We start from the raw sequence: 23,774 nt of genomic DNA, 5'->3' as shown, positions 1-23,774 counted from the left end.
GGCAACATTCAAAACTACAGCTGGTCTTGCAAAAAAACAAGCCGGTCTTACGGCTATGTCGATGTAAAAATAGAAAAATTAGTTATGGCTCTTGAAAGCAAAGAGAAAAAAAAAAAAAAAGCGCAAAAATGTGATTTTTTTTTTCCTGATTCTTAAAAAGGGTTAATAACGCGAATGTGGGCTGCGAAAATAAAATTAAAAAAAATACAAAAATAATTTTTATTAAAAACAAATCTACAAAATAGACAAACACTCCTATGAGAAGTCTGATAAATACACAGCAGCAAACACAGTTCACATTAATCATGTTACAGTGCATCTAGTCAACATAATAATAATAATAGTCACGCACAGTCCTAGGGTACAATACACAGAAGCCAGGTCCGCCAGCTTAAACATCCGGCATCAATCCGGTCTCCAATTCCCTTTGTTTCTGAAGCAAGCCCTAAAGAAAAAGAACAAAAGTTAAAACCACACACTACATTATCTGATGATTACCGCAGTATCTGGACAATTACAGCTACATTTACACTGTTTTTTTAGCCGCAAATTTTAGGTCTTTCCCACTTTTATTTTTCTGGTATGGTTCAATCTGTTATGGAGAAACTATGAAATACACAATGCCCTGACTCTACAACAACTAGTGGCGATTATTCCAGAATGAAGAGCATACCAACCTTCCGTAATTCTGATAGCCCCCTCAGTATAGCTTGCTGTCGGTCCTTATTTCTGACAACATTAGGATTCAGCAAAGGGTCTTTTCCATGATCACAGCTGAATATTTGACGAGATTCCAGGTCATTGCCTAAAGAGAAGGGTATTTTGTTGAGAACTAGTAATACTATTTTTTTTCTCCATAAATTTCACATAATTTCGGGTAAAACTGGTTATGTGAGCCCACTGATTGCAGAAGTAAGAAGAGATGAAAGAATCTGATGGGTAGCAGGGAAAAAGGTGACTTCCTGAGTAGGGATGGGCAGACTGGTTGAAGTTTGGGTTCTGGTACCCGGCCCGAACTATATTTCAAAGTTCAGTTTGGGTACCAGAACTTCAACCCGAACCCCATTGAAAAATAAAGGTTGCCTGAACTCTGAAATGAAAAAAAAAAATTCTCCCTCTTCTCTCTCATCAACACAGACTTACACCCAGACTCTGAATTTCCAGAGAAAGTCAGTGCTCTGCCCCGGACTGTTATTGTCCAGTAAGAACACCAAACAGTTCTGGTCGGGTTCGCCTATTTCTATTCCTGAGAAAACATTACAATAAAAATGCAGCTGTGTGTTCCCAAGGCTGTGGACTATAAGAAACCCTAGTGTAGTATGATCCTCCAGCCATGCGGTACCTAGGGCTGATGTACATTACATATCGCACCTCAATAGAGCAGATGAATTACACAACACCTATAGAATTCTATGGAGAATAACTCTGCTCCCACAGTACTTTATAAAATAAAGGCCTTATCTTACTGCCTTCAACACAAGACACCCAGCTTAGAAAAGATTCATGTACCCAGAGTTTACATGCTTTGTACTGAGATCTTGCCAGAAAGGGCAGATCAGTCAATCGCTGAGCTCAGGGAGCTGCAGCCAATCACTCAGCTCAGCAACTTGTGCAGTCTAGCAGAGTTTGTGGAGCTCAGTGACTGGCTGCAGCGGTGATGTGCACTGTAGTTGACATGTCACCACTAGTGATGAGTGAGTATGTTCTGTTAACCCTTTCGGCGAGTATGCTCGGCCCAAGCACCGAGTAGTCACAGCTGCTCGGTGATATGTTTAAATCGCTCCCGTGTGCATGATTTGCGACTGTTTGACAACTTTAATACATGTGAGGAATGTGTAAGAAATAGACAGCTTTATAATACATGTGAGGAATGTCTAACAGTTGCAAATCATGCACATGGGAGTGATTCAAACAGAACACCGAGCAGCTTTAACTACTCGGTGCTCAGCCCGAGCATACTCGCCGAAAGGGTTAACAGAACATACTCGCTCATCACAAGTCATCACTGTAGACAAGCCATCTACTGGAACATTGGCTCTGGACTCAGGAAGTATTAGTATTTGATATTTTACATGTCTGAAAGTGTTAAAAAAAATAAATAAAAAAAAAACACTTGTGCTCTAAGTGGAAATCCCCTTTAACCCTAGAACGCATACCTGGGGCCTCGCAGGCCCGCCCTGTTAATTGTTTTTTTATTTTCAGCAAGATTACTTTAGTTAGAATTTTGAAACTCTAGGTATTCCTCAGGTATATAGTTGTTTGTCATTTTTGTTTGAGTTATTCCATGTTATTTGCACACGGGCCTAAAAGGCCCCAGGTATGTGAAAATGTAGATTTTTATGGTCATGCGTTCTAGGGTTAACCTTTTGGCGCCATCTATTTAAAGTGGGTGATGCAGGGAGTATATGGGGCAAGCTCAGGAGCAAAGCCTTCTTCATCCGGTCCATGTCAGCTGTATACTACATCTGACCCTTTGCTACAAAGGCCGAGATGGGAAATTAAAAGCAAAGACAATATGAGGAATTAAAATTCCCCCAAATTCAAGAATAAACACTGCAAGAAAGGGCAGCAGTGTTTACCTGCCCAGGTCTCAGAACTAATGCACTATCAGGATGCAGTAAACCCATATGATAAAGATGGCGGCTACACAGGAGCAAAATACTGATGAGACAATCAGACTGATGAGACCCAAGATGCACTTGGACAGCTCAGCGATGATTTCCTTATGGAGAATGTACATGCACCACCTTTAGGTTAAAGGCATTAGTCATTTCTCTATGGTGTGACGGACCACGGTGGTGATAAGAGAGCACAGCTAGAACAGTTTAGTATAAAGAACCTTAACGACAGGTTAGTTTTAAATGCGTGTGTAATACATCACAATGGTTTTGTTTAGCAGTGTATTGTGCCTGTTTATATACACGTATTAAGTCGGGTTTCACAAGCAATGGCAGATGCTAGGGCCTTTGCCCATCAGCATCCCTGACCGGGTGACAGACGTAGCCCTGAGCCTCTGTCCAGCTGCTTAGGATGTCCCAGGTAAGACTGATTCAATGGCCTGGGATGAGGTAGCTGAAATCCCCAGACACTTCAGCAGGGAATCAGCTGTATATTACGACCAGTGCCCACTGCCGACACATGGAACTCGGCTCCTGAGTCATTCTAGGGAGAGAAGGACTTTGAACTAGGGGCCTCCAGTTGTATCTATTTGGGTTGTCACTAGGACAATCTTCAAAATATTATGATTTTTGCATGGGGGGGGGGGTAGTCTCTTCCACTACTGTTCATGCACCAATGGATCCATCCATTAAAATCATGCAATACGTAAATGAATAGACGTACCCATACAGAAACTTTAGCCAAAATAGACACACACAAATTGTTTGATCAGACTGCATTTGTTTCTTACCTGGTGGATTGTGTTGAGGTTCATGTGTTGAAGGCCTGGAAATAGGGGCATCAGGATCTAGATAGTAAATCTCTTTTGTCCGAACATACGGAACAAATTGTGAAGATGGAGGTCGGTCAGATTCCAATTTCTCCAGGTCTGGAGTGACATGTCGCTGGATGGACACAGTGTTTCCATTGTGAACTGAAGGAATGGGTGTAACGGTGGATCTCTTCTGAGCGTGGTGTAATCTGTTCTTCACCGCAGGGACGGGTGGAGAGTCTGGTCTGTGACAAAAACGCACTGGTGACAATAAAGTAACTTCACCATCAAGGTAACATGTGAAAATCAGATCTGAAAATTGATCTTAAAATGAAAGGTTTACCTACCTCACTACGCTTAATCATGGTGCTGAAACGACACATTACTAACCTACGCACATATATGCTTTCCTACTTCACAGTACAGTACATAGATATTCTTGAATGGATATTAAAGGATTATAGAGAACTTCACTTGTTTTAGAAGAAAGTAAACTTGTGGGGATTGAAGCAACAACGAGCAAGACCGATCTACTTACCTCTTGAAACTTGATTCGACTGTTTGGACTCTGCCTTCTTGCTAAAAATAATAATAAAAAAAAATATTTCAAGTCACCCATCACAAAAAAAACAAAAACACAAAAAAAAACATGTAAAAACAAACAAACCACTAACTTGAGTTGCAGATTACATGCTCCAGGCTGCAGAGTTTAAAAGGAACCTATCCAATGATTTATGCTGCCTGCAGTTTGGGCATCATGAATCGGACAATCTTCTCAGAAACACTTTGGCAGCTTTACACAGCGCTGCTAGAGTACATTAACAAGTCTTTTGCAGTGTTAGAGACTTGTTATTAGGGCAATGCGGGACTAGTCTTGTCTTCAACTATGGTCCAGACCTTCTAATATATTTCCTTACGAAATACCGGCGCATTTCAGTGAAAATATATCCGACTGCAATCGTGCAGCCAAGCTCTGTTTCATGCTGCCCATGGTTTGGCCAGCAGAAATCAGCTGACAGGTTCCCATCAAAGTGATATTTCCATCTTATAAAGTAATATTGCTATGAAACGTTCTGGAGAATGAACACGTCAGAGCGCTCTTTTAGTTTTTCTTTCAGACCACGTTTCAGTCCCCATTCCTGACTCCATCAGGAGCTTCTGTCTGAAGCCCTAAACAATAGGATTCAGACGTGGCACATCAGCGGAGCTAAAGAAATCAATTAGCAAAAGGGTACAAAAGCTTGCAACTTTGGACCCCTTTTAACCTTTTTTCAGGGGTGTCAAGTTTTCTAAGCCAGACGCAATAGTGTAGTCTACTACTAAGTGAAGTCTATGGCTTAGTCAGGGACACATCTGAATCCAGTCTTTCAGGTCTTCAGACAGAGTTATTAATGAGGGTTGAAACGTGTGAAACTAAGCTAAGGAGCAGCGGCAGCACATTCTTTCCAAAGATTGGTGAAAGTCCATGACAGTTTCCTCTTACCAGTTTTTGTGCTACTCCTATACCACAACCACAAAGTGCTCTGTTGGTTTAGTCTTGTCATAGTATTTGCTTCCATACATATTCCCAACGGCTGCATCCGAATTAGTTTACGGTTATTGTGCGTGGGCTTTAAATTTTTTGCATGTTCTTATGACAAGACAAGGCCAGCGCAAAGAAGGCATTGTCATGAGGACATAGGAGTACTTATGTAAAGTATTTTTGGCCCGTAGTTTCCAGGAATGGTAACTCAGGAAATTAACTTTTAGTAGCTTTTTCACTACTTTTTACATTTGTGCCAAACCCTCTCATTACTACCTTTCTGGCCTCCTGAACAGTATTCATGTCTTCATGATGTGGAGAGATCTTGGTTTCTTCTCTGGGAATTGGAGACTTTTCTGGAGAATTCCCTTTTCTCAAATGCAAGTTGTTAGAAGAATTCTTTTCCACTAAATGCATCAGCTCCATCTGTCTCCGCACTTTGCTCTCCTCCCTCTGCTTCTGAAGCCCTCTGGGGTACCGCTCCGAAGCAGGGATGTATTTCTTCGGAGGTCTGTTTTTATTCCAGTCTGGTTTGCGACCGTGCTCCTTTCCCTGCTTTTCTGTTCTCGCGAATTGATCGTAAACATCATTGTAAGCATTAGTGTTTTCCTTGCTGGAGTCATTTCTGTCTCTCTGGACGTGCGACTTATTTGTTTGTACATCGGCTTTGCGTTGTTGGTCCTTAAACTCTATGGGAATATCAGGAGAAGCATTGTGCGGATGTCTCCAGGTCATCTCTTTGTAGTGAGATACAGGATATGGCTTCATTACGAAATTCAAGTTATCTATAAAAAGGTACAAATGGGAGAAATTAGAATGATATTTCTTCAGAACAAAATCTGTAAACATCATAATATGGATCCTTATTATTGTATTTTCTCAAGTTCATAAGTAACTCAAGTCTCTAAGTTACAAGAAAGCTGTTACACCGTGTATACAAAAAAGGAAAACCCCAAAAACGGCTTTGCGCATCAAGCATACATCAGCAAGAGAAGGTTAAAAACACACCAGCAGGTGTAAAAGATGCACTACAGGCATATGATGGGTGATTAGGGTCCTATAGATTAACCCCTTCCTAATGTGACCAATTTTCGCTTTTGGGCTTTAGTCCCCCCACCTCCTTTCAAGAGCCATACCTTCTTCCTCTTTCTGTCCACATAGCTTTACGAGGACTTGTTTTTCTTTTGTACAAGTTGTAGTCTTGAATGACACAATTAATTTTACAATACAAGGTACAGGGAACGGAGCAAAAAAGTCCAACTGAATGGAAAAAGTAGAAACAAAGGACGTTCTCCTATGAAGCCCAGCCACAGGAATTACAGGGGTTGTCCACAGGGCGCCATCAGGGCATTACTGCCCTTACTGGCGTATGGGGCCTGGTGAGTAAGAGGCCCCCCTTCTTCGGCTCACCGGACCACAGCGGTAGGCTTCAGCCTAGATGGTATAGCTATAACACCAAATTAGGGCAAAAGAAATGAATACATAGCCCTGGACGAAGCATTTCCTATGCAAAACACGCGTCGGGTGTGTGGTGGGGATCTGGACCTTTGATTTCTTCCCGTGGGTAATTATGGTTACTTCTTTAATGATACTGTTAGGGGCTGTTTTTTATTGACACTGTCATCTATGTATGCAGCTCTATGTGTGTATATATATATATGTATAATTGGGTGGTGTTATTTTATACCATATATATTTATTTATTCTACTAACCTATATTTCACTTGCCATTTGTATATATTTATATATTTTGATAAAAAAACATTTTGGTAATTTTCAGTCATCTCTTTATATTTCACATTTTTTGCTGCCTTACATTTTATGCCCTTTAATGTTATATTAGTGGTCACATGTTTACCTGGGGGAACTATTAGTAGGATATATTACCTCATATACGATTGGGGTCCAGATTCTCCATCCTTTTTCTTCTGTGGTGTGTCTTTGATTTTATTATTGTGTGTATTTACCTTTATATGTCTTTATTAAAGTTTTGGCAAATTCTTACCTGGGCTATGTATTCATTTCTTTTGCCCTAATTTGGTGTTATTCATTGTCTCTCTTTTTTTGGCCTAATGATTTATCGGTGTTTATTTATTTCTAGATGGTATAGCGTAGAAGTTGGGGAATGTGCTCTGGAAGCTGCTCTAGATAACTGTCTTATTTTATGCAGAGAGGAGTCCTGGCTAGAAGAAGTGATGGCGGTCTGCGCTGGATTAAAAGGAAAAGCGAAGATGAAGGACTTCGACCAGTGTCAGTGTGTTATTTGTACACTGTATACTATACATAGGGCTCCTGTGTATAATGTCCCTTATGGTAATATTAGTATTATGATTCTTTATTAATGATCAGTATTGTAGTATTCGGTCACTATGTGGTGGTAATGTGGTCTGGTCATGGTGTGGTGGTATTTGTCCCTAGTATGTCGTATTATTCGATCACTATGTGGTGGTAATGTGGGCTGGTCACAGTGTGGCGGTGTTTGTCCCTTGCTTGTGGTATTATTCAGTCACTATGTGGTGGTAATATGTGGTCTGGTTATGGTGTGACCGTATTTGTCCCTTGCATGTGGTATTTTAGTCATTTTAAAAAAAATGTATGCGACAGTCCCTTAACCCCTTTACGACATACGTACTAATACACCCCATCTGTGCCCTGGGACTTATGGACCAGATACGTATTTATACGCCCTGGCGATTTCACCCGCACACAGGCTGTGCGGGCGCGATCGCCGCCAGGTGTCAGCTGATTGTCACAACTGACACCCGGTACTATGTGCAGGGAGCGGTCACGCACCGCTCCCGGCACATTAACCCCCGCAATGCTGCGATCGAAGTCGATCGCAGTCAATCGCAGCATTGCGGTGGCTAAGGGGAGGTGATAGGGATACTCACCTCCTCTTCCGGCCTCCAGCGCTGTCTGCCGTGGCTTCCAGGATGTTGCCATGACGACCCGATGTCGTCATGACAACATCCGGGTCACCAGACAGCAAGAAGATTTTTTGGACATGCGCAGTGCATTTCCAAACTATCTTCTCCCTGTCCAGCGCTGACAGCCTGCATGGCACAGGGATGGTGCTCCATTCCTGTGCCATGCAGGCGATCAGAGTAAAAAAAGTGAAAGTCCCATAGTGGGACAAAGTAAAAAAAAACTGCCATAAAGTGGAAAAAAAAAAAAAATTGCAAAAATATTAAAAAAAAAAAAAAATAATCCACCAAAAATAAAATATAATGTACCCATCAATAAATATTATCAAAAAAAAACAATAAAAGTACACATATTTGGTATCGCCGCGTCCGGAACGACCTGACCTATAAAACTGTCCCACTAGTTAACCCCTTCAGTGAACACGGTAAAAAAAATAAATAAAAAAACGAAACAAAAAACAATGCTTGATCACCATACCGCCAAACAAAAAATGGAATAACACGCGATCAAAAAGACGAATATAAATAAAAATGGTACCGCTGAAAACGTCATCTCGTCCCGCAAAAAACAAGCCGCCATACAGCTCCATCAGCCGAAAAATAAAAAAGTTATAGCTCTCAGAATAAAGCGATGCTAAAAAATAATTTTTTCTATAAAATTGCTTTTATTATGTAAAAGTGCAAAACATAGAAAAACAATATAAATGTGGTACCGCTGTAAACGTACTGACCCAAAGAATAAAGCTACCTTATCAGTTTTACCACACGCGGAACAGAATAAAAAAAAACAATTCCTGAATTGTTGGTTTTTGTTTATTCTGCCTCCCAAAAATCGGAATAGAAAGCGATCAAAAAATGTCATGTGCCTGAAAACGGCACCAATAAAAACCATCAACTCATCCTGCAAAAAACAAGCCATCACATGACTCTGTCGGCCAAAATCTGGAAAAATTATAGCTCTCAAAATATAGCGATGCAAAAACTAGATTTTACAAAAAATGCGTCTTTTAGTGTGCGACAGCTGTCAATCATAAAAACCCCATATGATTCTGGTATCGCTGTAATCGCACCGACCCAAAGAATAAAGTCGTCTAATCACTTATACCGCACGAGGAACGGCGTAAAAAATAAACTCTCGGGTTAGGGTTGTGATGGGGTTGGGATTTTTTTCAAAAGTAAGAAAAAAAGATGACGATATGGCGACTAGTGTTGAGCGCAAGTGCTCGCTACTTGAGTTTGCATTGGGTGCTCTGGTATGCATTGAGTATCGTGGGTATTTGAGTGACATGCTCCAGTCTCCGCCCCATATGCTTCGCGGCCAAAAAAAACTTTGCAGGGATTGCCTGCCATGCACGAGCGATCCCCGCATGTTTTTTTTGGGGTGTCTAATAACCGTGAAACATGCGGGGCAGGGACTCAAGCTTGTCACTCGAGCACACGCAGTACATGGTGCATACCTGAGTACCCGATGCAAACTCAAGTAGCGAGCACTTGCGCTCAAGACTAATGACAACTTATTCAATATGATGACCTAATGTTATCAAATTCTGTGTCGTACCTCTGGGTTCAAAATGTTCACTATACCCCTTAATAAAATCCTTGAGGGGTATAGTTTCCAAAATGGGGTCACTTGTGGGGGAGCTCCACTGTTTAGGCACATCAGGGGCTCTCCAAAAGCGACATGGTGTCCACTAACAAATTGAATGGAAAATTGGCTCAAATTGTTAGCGGACGCCATGGTGCGTTTGGAGAGCCCCTGTGTGCCTAAACATTGGAGCTCCCCCACAAGTGACCCCATTTTGGAAACTAGACCCCCCAAGGCACCTATCTTGGTGCATAGTGAGCACTTGGAACCCCCAGGTGCTTCACAAATTGATTCGTAAAAATGAAAAAGTGTTTTTTTTTTCCACTTTTTCATTTTTACGAATCAATTTGTGAAGCACCTGGGGGTCACTTGTGGGGGGTTTCCACTGTTTAGGCACATCAGGGGCTCTCCAAACGCAACATGGCGTCCGCTAATTATTCAAGCAAATTTTACAATCAAAAAGTCAAATGGCGCTCCTTCCTTTCCGAGCCCTGTTGTGCGCCCAAACAGTGGTTTTACCCCACATATGGGGTATATGCGTGCCCAGAGGAAATTGCACAACAAATTTTGGGGTCCATTTTTTCTGGTTACCCCTGCAAAAATAAAAAAAATTGGGTCTAAGGTAACATTTTTGTGAAAAAAGTTAAATGTTAATTTTTTTCTTCCACATTCCAAAAATTCCTGTGAAGCACCTGAAGGGTTAATAAAGTTCTTGAATGTGGTTTTGAGCACCTTGAGGGGTGCAGTTTTTAGAATGGTGTCACTTTTGGGTATTTTCTGTCATAAAGACCTTTCAAAGTGACTTCAAATGTGATGTGGTCCCTAAAAAAATGGTTTTGTAAATTTTGTTGGAAAAATGAGAAATCGCTGGTCAACTTTTAACCCTTATAGCTCCCTAACAAAAAAAAAATTTTGGTTCCAAAATTGTGCTGATGTAAAGTAAACATGTGGGAAATGTTATTTATTAAGTATTTTGTGTAACATATCTCTGACTTAAGGGCATAAAAATTCAAATTTTGAAAATTGCTAAATTTTCAAAATTTTTGACAAATTTCCGTTTTTTTCACAAATAAACGCAAGTGATATCCAAGAAATTTTATCACAATCATGAAGTACAATATGTCACGAAAAAACAACTTCAGAATCAGGGGGTTCCGTTGAAGCGTTCCAGAGTAATTACCTCATAAAGTGACAGTGGTCAGAATTGTAAAAATTGGCCTGGTCATTAACGTGCAAACCACCCTCGGGGGTAAAAGGGTTAAATAAAATTATACCTAAAAAGAGTATTGGGTATTAGGCTGTGTTCACACGATGCGTATTTCATGCGTTTCCGCGGCGTTTTTGCAGTTGCGTAAACGCCGCGGAAACGCATGAAAAACGCATGGTAGAAGGGAAGCAATGTTCCCCAATGGAAATCCGCATGTGCTGTGCCCATGATGCGGATTTTTCCGCAGCGTTAACGCTGCGGTCAAAAATCCGCAGCATGTCAATTAATTTTGCGGAAACGCGGCGATTTCGCCGCCATTGACTTGCATTAGAACGCGCCAATTCCGCAAGACTGCATCTGTACTTGCGTTATTGGTGCGTTCTAATGTGCGGATGGTACCCGAGTGTGGAGGAGAGGAGAGTCTCATCCACACCCAGGTACCATTAAAAAAGCTGTAAAAAGAAGAATAAAATAAAAAATAAATGTATTCTTACCTTCTGTCGGCCCGCGCAGCGCTCCCGCTTGGTTCCCGGCACTTGCAGTGAGTTGTAGGACCTGCGGTGACGTCAGAGTCATGTGACGGGTCACGTGACGCTGACGTCGGCAGGTCTTTCAATTCAAAGTTGCCGGCAGCCGGGAGAACGGAGTGAGCAGGACAGCGCGGGCCATCGGAGGTAAGTATATACACTCTCTCGGTTCACACTGTATAAATCCATGCTGTTTGCATGGATTTATATAGTGTGACCTAGTTATCAAGCACTTTCCAGGTGATGCTAACATCGCCTGGAAAAAGCTTGTCAATCTGCATGCGGAAACGCATGTGAATCTGCATGTGGATCCGCATGTATTCTGCAGGAAAAACGCATGCACAATCTGCATGCGTTTTTTCTGCCAGGGAGATGCAGAAATTTTCTGCTTCATTTCTGCATCGTGTGCACATACCCTTATAAGAAATGTTTACTAGGTTAGAGTAGAGTAGGGCCCGGCCAGAAGAGTCTCCTTGTTGTGGTGGCGGCTTAAAAAATCTTTTGGCCAAAACAAAAGCTGCTGGCTGTGTGTGTGATCTGGTGTTCGATGGGAACTGCTAATGTGAGATTGGTGACGACGTGGTGCAGAAGTGGAGTTTTTCCAAGAGTGGGCGGTGGGACTGTGGAAGGTTCGAGGGATAGAGGCGGATCTGGGGTAGAGCCTGGGCAGAGTCTCAAGGGGGCCGAAAATTTTGCCAGTATGGGGCACTGAAATTCCTGGCGGCAGCCCTGGTTGTCCACTACTCGGACAACCCCTTCTCAGTCAGCATGTTTGCACCCCAGTAAAAACACTTATACTTGCTTTCGGTACCGGCACTGCTCCAGCGGTGTCGCTATTCGCTCTCCCAGGGACTACGTCACATTGTTATGTCATGCAGTCCCTGTGCCCAATAAGTGCTGGCTTCACTCTCTTTGCCTTCGGACTAATCAAACATCAAGAGGAAGCGAGAGTTGCGGCTGGCCGCTCACTTCCTCTTCAAGTCTGATATGTCTAAAGGCGGAGAGAGTGAAGCCAGCACTGACTGGGCCCAGGGATTGCGTAACAATGTGACGTAGTCCTTGGGAGAGCGAATGGCGACACCGCTGGAATGGCAACAGGGCAAACATGCTGATTGAGAAGGGGTTGTCCGAGTAGTGGACAACCAAAGCTGCCACCAGGAATTTCGGGGCCCCATACTGGCAAAATTTTCAGGCCCCCTTGAGACTCTGCCCAGGCTCTATCCCAGATCCGCCTCCATCCCTCGAACCTTCCACAGTCCCACCGCCCACTCTTGGAAAAACTCCACTTCTGCACCACGTCCTCACCAATCTCACATTAACAGTTCCCATCGAACACCACATCACACACATAACAACCAGCAGCTTTTGTTTTGGCCAAAAGATTTTTTAATCTTTTTTTTGCACTGTGCGATCTATCCATTTACTTTGTTATTTGGGTATTTTTCTTGTTTTTGGTTTCTCTCTGTTCAATGGCCTTGTGTGAACATGCATTTACATTTTGCATGCACATCAATTTACGTTTCAGTTCAGACCTCCAGGTTTTTTCATTACAGTATAACTGCAATGAAAGGTGCATTTATTGTCATGTTATACTGCAATATATCAGGATGGACCACAATAAGCCATACATGCAACAAGTCTGACCCAGGTCTACCCAAAAACCACTGAGATATTTTCCTCTATTCTCTATGTAACTACATAGAGAATCTAGCAATGGTTACCTGTCTGAACAGCCGTGTCCCTCCTCGGGGAGGTAACGGATAAAGTGCTCTGTTTCATAACACTGCTGGTAATACTCTGATCGTCTGATCTTACGTCGGTGGTGCGGCTTGCAGCCATGCTGATCTCCGGATACAGCGTGTCGCCTAAAGAAACAGATAAAATATCTTACAGGGGTTGTCCATTATTACATGTTATGCGATAAGTTGGCTCAGAGTGGTCTTTAAAAAAATAAATAAATAAAAAAATACTATACAAAACATAAAAATCATACTTCCTACCAGACCTGTGCCAGAGGGGAACAATATAAGACTCTCTTCTGGATCAGCCGGAACAAAACAGCAGCAGGAACGGCTGGGGTCCAATATGCGAGTATTTGTATCAAAGTATACAGAAGTCACGTTCACATTTCATAGTCCGTGTATAGATCACAATGACCAGACAGATATTAGCATATCTGAGGATGTTCATTCAGATCAGGAGACCCACAATGTGATCTACGCATGGACTACAAACTGCAGACGTGTGACACCTGCCTTAAAGACTGATGATACATAAAAGTGATGTAAAATGTTTTTTTTAGAGGTGCATTTACAATAAGAGCTGTCAGCAACAAGTTAAAAATACAACTTTAAGTCAGTGATACATTATAACAACATCTCTCTATCCGTTTACATTCATAGTACATGGGTCTCGTATCCAAACTTTCTAACAGAAGAGCAGGTCTTAGTGCAACTAATTGGGAAAGAAAAAAAAAAATCTAATCTACCCTTAAAGAGAACCTGTCACAATTTTTTTTTTTTTTAGCATCCCACCACCTTTTTTTGCTGCTGTTATGCATTTCATAAATGATTACACTGCCTGATTGATGTGGATGGCGTGTCCTGCGTCATCCACATAGATGAACGAGGTCTCGCACTTGCGCAGTAGCACCGCCGGCCGAGCAGGCGCACTTTGCTCTGCCCTACTGCGGCTTTTACTAGCACAGAGGAGGAACAGACGCCTCAAGGATGACGCCCATCGGACCGGACCAGCCTTATTTAAATACAGTGCGGGACCAAACCAAATGTTATTTTTCAGGTGTACATGGGGAGTAAGGAGGCAATGTAATCATTTGTAAAATGCATAACAATCGCAGAAAAGGGTGGTGGCATTTTGTGGGATACAAAAAAAAAAAAAAACGGTGACAGGTTCCCTTTAAAACAGCTGCTATGGGTGAAAATGACCGGCTTGTTAGTTCTGTGTTAAAATTAAAACGCCAATTAGACTGGATGTGACGAGCAACAACTGAAATATTCAAAGTGAATCAGACTGAGCTGCAAAACCAGGCACTACAAAATATAAAGCGCTGCAACACAGACCCTGCAATCATCTCATCAGTGGGTCTGCCCAGGGAACCTCTCGTCAAAGTCCCGGACATCTCTTTAACCCCTTAATAACATCTGACGTACTAATACGCGTCTGTGCCCTGGGACTTAAGAGCCAGACCCGTATTAGTACGTCATCGCGATCGCGCCCGCACACAAGCTGTGCGGGCGCGATCGCCGCCAGGTGTCAGCTGATTGTCACAGCTGACACCCGGTACTATGTGCAGGGAGCGGTCACGCACCGCTCACAGCACATTAACCCCCGCGATGCTGCGATCGAAGTCGATCGCGGCATTGCGGGGGCAAGGGGAGGTGATCGGCGATACTCACCTCCTCTTCCGGCTTCCAGCGCAGTCTGCAAAGGCTTCCCGGGTGTTGCCATGACGACCCGATGTCGTCATGACAACATCCGGGTCACCAGAGAGCAGGAAGATTGCTTGGACATGCGCAGTGCATCTCCAAGCAATCTTCACACTGTGCACTTCTGACAGCCTTCATGGCATAGGGATGGTGCTCCATTCCTGTGCCATGCAGGCGATCAGAAAAAAAAAAGTGAAAGTCCCAGAGTGGGAAAAAGTAATAAAGTGTATAAACTGTGTGAAAGTGGGAAAAAAAAAAAAAAAAAATATGTGCAAAAATATTATAAAAAAATAAAAAAAATAATACACCAAAAATAAAAATAATGTACCCATCAATAAATATTATTATAAAAAAAATAAAAAAAAAACAATAAAAGTACACATATTTGGTATCGCCGCGTCCGGAACAACCTGACCTATAAAACTGTCCCACTAGTTAACCCCTTCAGTGAACACGGTAAAAAAAAAAAAAAAAAAACCAAGCAAAAAACAATGCTTTATCACCATACCGCCAAACAAAAAGTGGAATAACACGCGATCAAAAAGACGCATATAAATAAAAATGATACCGCTGAAAACGTCATCTCGTCCCGCAAAAAACAAGCCGCCATATAGCTCCATCAGCCGAAAAATAAAAAAGTTATAGCTCTCAGAATAAAGCGATACTAAAAAATATTTTTTTCTATAAAATAGCTTTTATTGTGTATAAGCGCCAAAACATAGAAAAATGATACAAATGTGGTACCGCTGTAAACGTACTGACCCGAAGAGTAAAGCTACCTCATCAATTTTACCACACGCGGAACAGAATAAAAAAAAAAAAAAAAAAACAATTCCTGAATTGTTGGTTTTTGTTTATTCTGCCTCCCAAAAATCGGAATAGAAAGCGATCAAAAAATGTCACGTGCCTGAAAATGGCACCAATAACAACGTCAACTCATCCCGCAAAAAACGAGCCGTCACATGACTGTCTGCCAAAATCTGGAAAAATTATAGCTCTCAAAATATGGCGATGCAAAAACTAGATTTTACAAAAAATGCGTCTTTTAGTGTGTGACAGCTGTCAGTCATAAAAACCCCATATGATTCTGGCATTGCTGTAATCACACCGACCCGAAGAATAAAGTCGTCTAATCACTTATACCGCACAAGGAACGGCGTCAAAAATAAACTCTTGAGTTAGGATTGGGCTAGGGTTAGGGCTGGGTTTGGGGCTAGGGTTGTGCTGGGGCTAGGGTTGTGCTGGGGCTAGGGTTGTGCTGGGGCTAGGGTTGTGCTGGGGCTAGGGTTGTGCTGGGGCTAGGGTTGTGCTGGGGCTAGGGTTGTGCTGGGGCTAGGGTTGTGCTAGGGTTAGGGCTGGGGTTGGGATTTTTTTCAAAAGTAAGAAAAAAAGATGACGATATGGCGACTAGTGTTGAGAGCAAGTGCTCGCTACTTGAGTTTGCATCGGGTGCTCTGGTATGCATTTAGTATCGTGGGTATTTGAGTGACATGCTCGAGTCTCTGCCCCATATGCTTCGCAGCCAAAAAACTTTACGGGGATTGCCTGCCATGCACGAGCGATCCCCGCATGTTTTTTTTTGGGTGTCTAATAACCGTGAAACATGCGGAGCAGGGACTCGAGCATGTCACTCGAGCACACGCTGTACATGGTGCATACCTGAGTACCCGATGCAAACTCAAGTAGCGAGCACTTGCGCTCAAGAATAATGAAAACTTATTCAATATGATGACCTAATGTAAACAAATAATGTGCCGAACCTCTGGGTTCAAAATGTTCACTATACACCTTAATAAAATCTTTGAGGGGTATAGTTTCCAAAATGGGGTCACTTGTGGGGGAGCTCCAATGTTTGGGCACACAGGGACTCTCTAAATGCAACATGGTATCCGCTAACAAATTGAATGGAAAATCGGCTCAAATTGTTAGCGGACACCACATTGCGTTTGGAGAGCCCCTCTGTGCCCAAACTTTGGAGCTCCCCCACAAGTGACCCCATTTTGGAAACTAGACCCCCCAAGGCACCTTTCTAGATGCATAGTGAGCACTTGGAACCCCCAGGTGCTTCACAAATTGATTCGTAAAAATGAAAAAGTGAAAAAAAAAACACTTTTTCATTTTTATGAATCAATTTGTGAAGCACCTGGGGTTCCAAGTGCTCACTATGAATCTAGATAGGTGCCTTGGGGGGTCTAGTTTCCAAAATGGGGTCACTTGTGGGGGAGCTCCAATGTTTGGGCACACAGCAGCTCTCCAAACGCAACATGGTGTCGCTAACAATTTGAGCCAATTTTGCGTTAAATTTGTTAGCGGACACCATGTTGCATTTAGAGAGCCGCTGTGTGCCCAAATATTGGAGCTCCCCCACAAGTGACCCCATTTTGGAAACTAGACCACCCAAGGCACCTATCTAGATGCATAGTGAGCACTTGGAACCCTCAGGTGCTTCACAAATTGATTCATACAAATGAAAAAGTGTTTTTTTTTTCACTTTTTCATTGTTACGAATCAATTTGTGAAGCACCTGGGGGTTCCAAGTGCTCACTATGCATCTAGAAAGGTGCCTTGGGGGGTCTAGTTTCCAAAATGGGGTCACTTGTGGGGGAGCTCCAAAGTTTGGGCACACATGGGCTCTCCAAACACAACATGGCGTCCGCTAATTATTCAAGCAAATTTTACAATCAAAAAGTCAAATAGCGCTCCTTCCCTTCCGAGCCCTGCCGTGCGCCCAAACAGTATTTTTTCCCCAAATATTGGGTATCTGCGTGCCCAGGGGAAATTGCACAACAAATTTTGGGGTCCATTTTTTCTTGTTACCCCTGTGAAAATAAAAAAAATTGGGTCTAAATTAACATTTTTGTGAAAAAAGTTAAATGTTCATTTTTTTCTTCCACATTCAAAAAATTCCTGTGAAGCACCTGAAGGGTTAATAAAGTTCTTGAATGTGGTTTTGAGCACCTTGAGGGGTGCAGTTTTTAGAATGGTGTCACTTTTGGGTATTTTCTGTCATAAAGACCTCTCAAAGTGCCTTCAAATGTGATGTGGTCCCTAAAAAAATGGTTTTGTAAATTTTGTTGGAAAAATGAGAAATCGCTGGTCAACTTTTAACCCTTATAGCTCCCTAACAAAAAAAAATTTTGGTTCCAAAATTGTGCTGATGTAAAGTAGACATGTGGGAAATGTTATTTATTAACTCTTTTGTGTGACATATCGCTCTGATTTCAGGGCTTAAAAATTCAAATTTTGAAAATTGCAAAATTTTCAAAATTTTCGCCAAATTTCCGTTTTTTTCACAAATAAACGCAAGTGATATCGAAGAAATTTTTCCACAATCATGAAGTACAATATGTCACGAAAAAACAATCTCAGAATCAGGGGGATCCGTTGAAGCATTCCAGAGTAATTACCTCATAAAGTGACAGTGGTCAGAATTGTAAAAATTGGCCCGGTCATTAACGTGCAAACCACCCGCGGGGCTTAAGGGGTTAAAGAAGTTTCCAATGCAGGAGCTTGTGTGCCCATATACACAAGGAAGATCCTCAATTTCATCCTTTTGAAAGTATATTTCAAGGTAGTTGTTTAGGAGTCATTTACTTTTTCAGATTTATAATTAGCTGTAATATTCATTATTGCTTATCAGAAAATGACATCAGTTTCCCATTACAAGACAACTGTCTCCATGAGCTGGATCTCCTCAAGGAGAACCGAGACTTTTACAATGGGAGACTGCCTCACAAAATTATATTCAACCTCAACATACAAACTAAGATTACACTCATTTTCAGGTCTGCAAGTGTTTACCAGCTGTATTCTTCTGTAGGTTAGATATATCATGTCCCTTCTGTATTAAGTGTCGCATCCGCTGCTCCTGCTTGAGCCGCTGTGCTTCTTCTTGTGCCTGCTGCATTCTTTGATACAATTCTTTCGTCTTCTGGTCAAGAACCTCCTATTAGTAAAAAGGGAAACGCAAGTAAATAATGCAGCAAGGGTGGCAGGATTACAAAGCAGGGGTGGCCGATGCTGACAGGACATACACTGACATTGTGAGCATTCTCATCTGCCTATCTTGTGTGGTGGCCGCACACTGCTGTGTGATCCTGTGTGCAGCGTGCGGCTGGTATGCACAGGAGAAAGGGGACTCCTCATCTGCACCGACATGTAGGAGGAACCCGTGCGTTCTCATCCCTCTCCTGTGTGCAGCTGGTATGCACAGGAGAAAGAGGACACCTCATCAGCACTGACATGTAGAAGGAACCTGTGTGTTCTCATCCCTCTCCTGTGTGCAGTGTGAGGCTTGTATGCACAGGAGAAAGAGGACACCTCATCTGCACCGACATGTAGGAGGAACCCGTGCGTTCTCATCCCTCTCCTGTGTGCAGCTGGTATGCACAGGAGAGAGAGGACACCTCATCTGCACTGACATGTAGGAAGAACCCGTGCGTTCTCATCCCTCTCCTGTGTGCAGCTGGTATGCACAGGAGAGAGAGGACACCTCATCTGCACTGACATGTAGGAAGAACCCGTACGTTCTCATCCCTCTCCTGTGTGCAGCTGGTATGCACAGGAGAAAGAGGACACCTCATCTGCACTGACATTTAGAAGGAACCTGTGCATTCTCATCCCTCTCCTGTGTGCAGCGTGAGGCTTGTATGCACAGGAGAAAGAGGACACCTCATCTGCACTGACATGTAGGAGGCGAATGTGCGTTCTCATCCCTCTCCTGTGTGCAGCAGCCGCTCACTGCACACAGGATCACACAGCAGAGTACAACCACTATACACAGGAGAGGAAGATGAGAGCATGCAAACAGACATTGTGCAAGTTGTCATCTGCCTCTCCTGTCAGCATTGACCACTGCTGCGTAGTAATCCTATGTGAAGCAAATGGCTGTTATACAAAGGAGAGGGGGATGAGAACTAAGCTCCAGTGTCGTCAGTATTTGCATGGCTGGGGACTTAGATAAGGCAGCGCTGGCAATCGCCGTGAGGGAACGGGCAGAGTATTGCAAAAGAGAGGGCAAAGAGGTGCACCGAGCACTTGGCCACACCAAGAGTGCAGTAAAGATCCTAATCAACATATGTAATATAAAGGTTTTATAGGGGCTAAGTCCCCTACATGAAAGTCTTAATAGTTCAGTTTTAGGGGGGGGGGGGGGGTGACAGACTTCCTTTAAACATGTATGAACAGTCTCATACTTCTTTTTGCTTCTGTTTAAATGAGTCTTCCTCGTACTGTTGTCGCATTTCTTCCTGTTCTCTCGCCAGTCTCCTCTCCTCCTCTTGTTCTTCCATTAGCCTTTGTTGGTCTTCCAGTTGCTTTCTCCTGCGCTTTTCTTCAACTTGAGCAGCTATAGCTTTCTGGTAAGTTCAAGAAGAAAGAAGGGTTAAGAAATTCTGAGGAAAGCGCGTTGCAGCCTGTGGTCTCGCTTAGACCATGTACTTTTAGGAGAGAGTCAGACGGCCGTATAACTCGGTTGAGGATTGCAACGCGGCTCTCACAACCAGAGCATGTCAGCTGCATAGAAATACATGCTACAAATACCACTGAGGAGTGCTCCGTCAGAAAGGAGTGTACGACAAATCTAAAAAAAAAACTGACCAGCACCTCCAAATAAGAATAAGACAAGTGTGAATAGGTGAAAGCTGTCACGACTATTCAACATAACCAAGAAAAAACAGCGGCACTCTGAAATGCTGTAATATGCAAACATTGAATATGAATGGGATGCTGCACTAAACCAGCGCTGTGGCCCCATTATTCTACAGATGAAGGTCAGATCCCCATGGATCTGGCATGTACATATCAATGTGTTTAAAAATCATAACAAGAACTAGTCATCAGATCAGTGCAGTCAAATAAAAGGGAATATTAGAGCTGATCAAAAAGATCCGCAGGACAACGGTCAAGTAGCCACATCAGTAGTCCGTATACATCAGGCCAAAGCCTTGGGAACCTCTTCCTGCCTGCTGGCATCCCAGACACTTCTTCCAATTAGTAGGCCTGGCACAATGTCATGTGTGTGTCATACAGTAATGATAACGTCGCACCGGGGCAACTAATCAGTAGAGGAGCCAGGGATGCTGGCAAGTAGGATGAGGTTCGCAAGGCTCTTGTCTGGTAGCTACAGATTCTGCTCAACTCTATTGCACATACCTGATGTTCCAGTTGCTTCACTCTCTTGCGATTCCTTTCTTCGATCTGCACAGGGTCTAATAGAGAGGTCATGGTACGCAGGAAGCTAAAAACAAGGAAAATCATAATCATGCAAGTAGAATGACTGAATACAACTTTTATAGTTAGCTAAAAAAAACCTCTGACAAAAGAGACAAAGTTCATCTAACGAAAAAGGATGAAAGTGTTGGTGACTATCATTTTTAATGAACGGATTTGGACTCTTACTAGCAAACATAACATTTGGAACAAATTGTTCGAGCATGTGCACACAACGTTTTTAAACTCCTGTTATATCTACCAACTTTTTCACTTTAGGACATGTTGGGAGTTTTTAGCCCTGGAGTATCTTTGTGGTCGTTTCCTGAGCACTTCCTTCGTAGTTTTTGATTGTGGACTGTTTTTTTTTTTTTTTTACAAAATGTTTTTTGCATCTTTTTTTTTCTTCTCTATTGAACAATGAAGAAACTGATGGCGGTTTCTGAAGTGAAAAACGATAAGAAAAGTCTCAGGATGCCCGGGTGTCTTTTGAGCCTATTGTAAAGTATAAAGGCTCTTCTGAGTGAAAGACGCCTAAAGAATGGTCACGTCACTTCTTTTAGCCACTTCACGTCTTTTGAAACCTGAAGGGATTAAAAGACACTCAAAAGACTAACATGAGCACAGCAAGCCGTTTTTTCGTTGACCCCCTCTTTTTCCCTCCCCTTCTTGCAAAAGTCATAAAGTATTTTCCTGTCAATATATAGCCATATGAGGGCTTGCTTTTTGTGGGATAAATTATACTTTTGAAAGACACCATTCATTTTATCATATGATGTACTGGAAGGTGCAATTCCACAATTACGTCAGAAATTTGCATTAAAAAAATATATAAATTTTGAAGCCATTTTCTGAGAACTAACGTTTTCAATCTTTGGGATATGGTGCTGAGAGAGGGCTTATTTTTTGTGCCCTGAGCTGACATTTTTTTTTACTGATACTTTTTTGGGGTAGATATGATGCTTTGATCGCATCTTATTGCAATGTTGCAGTGGCCAAAAAAAACATAATTTTGGCATTTATTTTTTTGCGTTAAGTCGTTTACCGATCTGATTCATTTATGTAATATTTTGATAGAGCAGACTTTTACGAATGAAGCAATACCAAATATGTGTATTTATTTTTAATTGTTTTATTTTGAAAGGAGGGTGATTTGAACTTGTTTTTTTTATTTTCATATTTTTTTTATTTTAGGATCGTAATGACAAGCACGGGGGGGGGGGGGGGGGGGTCTTCAGCAGTCCTTTGGCTATTGTGGCAACATATCGGCGCCCCGTGATCACATCACGGGTGCATGTTAAATGCAGTTATCAATTGGATAGTGGCATTTAACAGGTTAAATGGTGGCTGTTAAATGCACATGCTGACTGATTAAAGCAGCCATCATCTGCCAGGAAAGATGTGGCCTCAGCGTGTGAGCCTGCATCAAAGGCAGGGACACTACTTTTGATGTACATGTATGTCAAAGGTCGTGAAGGAGTTAAAATGTATAGGTTTATTTTTTGAGTGCTTTTCCAGGAAGATTTCATGCAAATCCGGATTAAAAATTATGTTGTGTGCATATACCCTTAAATAAATCACCCTTTGTCAGAATTTCCTTCAATTATCTATATACAGAAATATAGTTTTGCCATGGATAACATACACTTTAAAACATCTCATCCCAATAATCGGCGTGCCTACCCAGCTTTCTGGCTTTGAAAATCTTTCTCCTCAGTCGATTTCATCGTTTCTAACTGTTCCGGTTGGTGATGATTTGCAGAAGATACCGTACTTCCCACCGCCTCCGATGTTTGGTGAGGATTCTCAAGTTGCAGAAATGTTACCGTATTCGGAGCGACGGGACTTGGTTTCTTAAAAGAATCAAAATGCATTGCCCAGTGATCGTGCTGAACACTCTGCGGAAGAAAAAGAAGTGACATTCACAATACAATCAGGTATATCAAAGTCATATGAATGCTCAGAGGCAAGATTAGGATTTAACTTCTTAGACAACCCAGGGTTCATTGCGTTCAACTTGTAAAGTCAGGGACAACCCCGTTAAATGTTCTACTAAGCAAGGTAATATCAAGCGGAGGAAGACTGTAGCGGTATTATTTAGAAATCATATTTTGCCCGTCACATAATACAATTGGATCCATTCACAAGTCACTTACCTCTTGCAGCTTTTGCTTTTCTTCCATTTTACGCACGGCAGCTTCCTCCCTTTGCTTGTTCAGTTCCTCCAACCATCTCTTTTGCTGCTGACGTTTGACAGCACTGAAAGGATGGTCCAGTGGAGCTGCTTCCTGTAATATTAAAAATACCTTGTTCGGCATGGAGGTTCAACATGTAACATTTACTTTAGAAAACCTGTTTTCAAGTAACCGAATAGGGCTTTTTAGAGTTAAACGGAACCGGTCACCAGGGTTTTCCCATATGGGCCAGTACCTTTCAACCCTCATATACAGTATTCTAATATGCTGTATATAAGCCTCCAATCCGGCATGCAAGACAAGAAAAAGACCTTTTAATATACTCCCCTATGGGGCAGTCCGGTCTGATGGGCATCGCTGGTCTTGATCCGGCACCTCCTCTCTTCTGGCGATCACAGTCCTCTTTCCCTGCTTCGTGTGCATGATGAGTCTTACATCATCCAGTGTCCAGCATCGCGCTGCAGCGCAGGCGCACTTCTGCCTTTTCCTGCGCAGACGCACTACAGTACTTTGCTCTGCCCTCAACAGGGCAGCGAGAAGTACAGCTGCGCAGGAGCGTCATGCTGGGGACAGTGTGTGGATGACGTAGAATGCAACATCCACACAAAGCAGAGAAGGAAGATGGCGATCGTAAAAATAGAGGAGGCGCCGAATCAAGACCAGCTATGCCCATAGGACTGTACCGCCCCATAGGTGAGTGTAATAAAAGCTGTTTTTCTTGTCTTGCA

The 23,774-nt window shown here is 42.5% G+C and overlaps 1 protein-coding gene across 2 annotated transcripts in view; it reads right to left on the bottom strand.

The window, feature by feature from the left end:
* Positions 1–205: 205 nt before the first annotated feature.
* CCDC66 (coiled-coil domain containing 66) overlaps positions 206–23,774 on the bottom strand; it is a 54,814-nt gene continuing 31,245 nt past the window's right edge. For both annotated transcript variants that reach the window (XM_073644599.1, XM_073644600.1), the window contains exons 9-19: positions 23,008–23,139; positions 22,535–22,749; positions 20,795–20,879; positions 19,837–19,998; positions 18,443–18,587; positions 12,917–13,060; positions 5,229–5,737; positions 3,969–4,009; positions 3,410–3,675; positions 678–805; positions 206–445 (exon numbers count right to left, since the gene is read on the bottom strand). In XM_073644599.1, coding sequence (XP_073500700.1) covers positions 392–445; positions 678–805; positions 3,410–3,675; positions 3,969–4,009; positions 5,229–5,737; positions 12,917–13,060; positions 18,443–18,587; positions 19,837–19,998; positions 20,795–20,879; positions 22,535–22,749; positions 23,008–23,139 — 1,881 coding nt within the window. In that variant the 3' untranslated portion in view covers positions 206–391. The remainder of the gene's footprint in view (positions 446–677; positions 806–3,409; positions 3,676–3,968; positions 4,010–5,228; positions 5,738–12,916; positions 13,061–18,442; positions 18,588–19,836; positions 19,999–20,794; positions 20,880–22,534; positions 22,750–23,007; positions 23,140–23,774) is intronic.

Source organism: Phyllobates terribilis, unplaced genomic scaffold, assembly GCF_046119375.1.
Source record: "Phyllobates terribilis strain yellow unplaced genomic scaffold, ASM4611937v1 Scaffold_8__6_contigs__length_399053987, whole genome shotgun sequence".
Classification (NCBI taxonomy): Eukaryota; Metazoa; Chordata; class Amphibia; order Anura; family Dendrobatidae; genus Phyllobates; species Phyllobates terribilis.
This window is presented reverse-complemented; position numbering and strand designations above follow the sequence as displayed.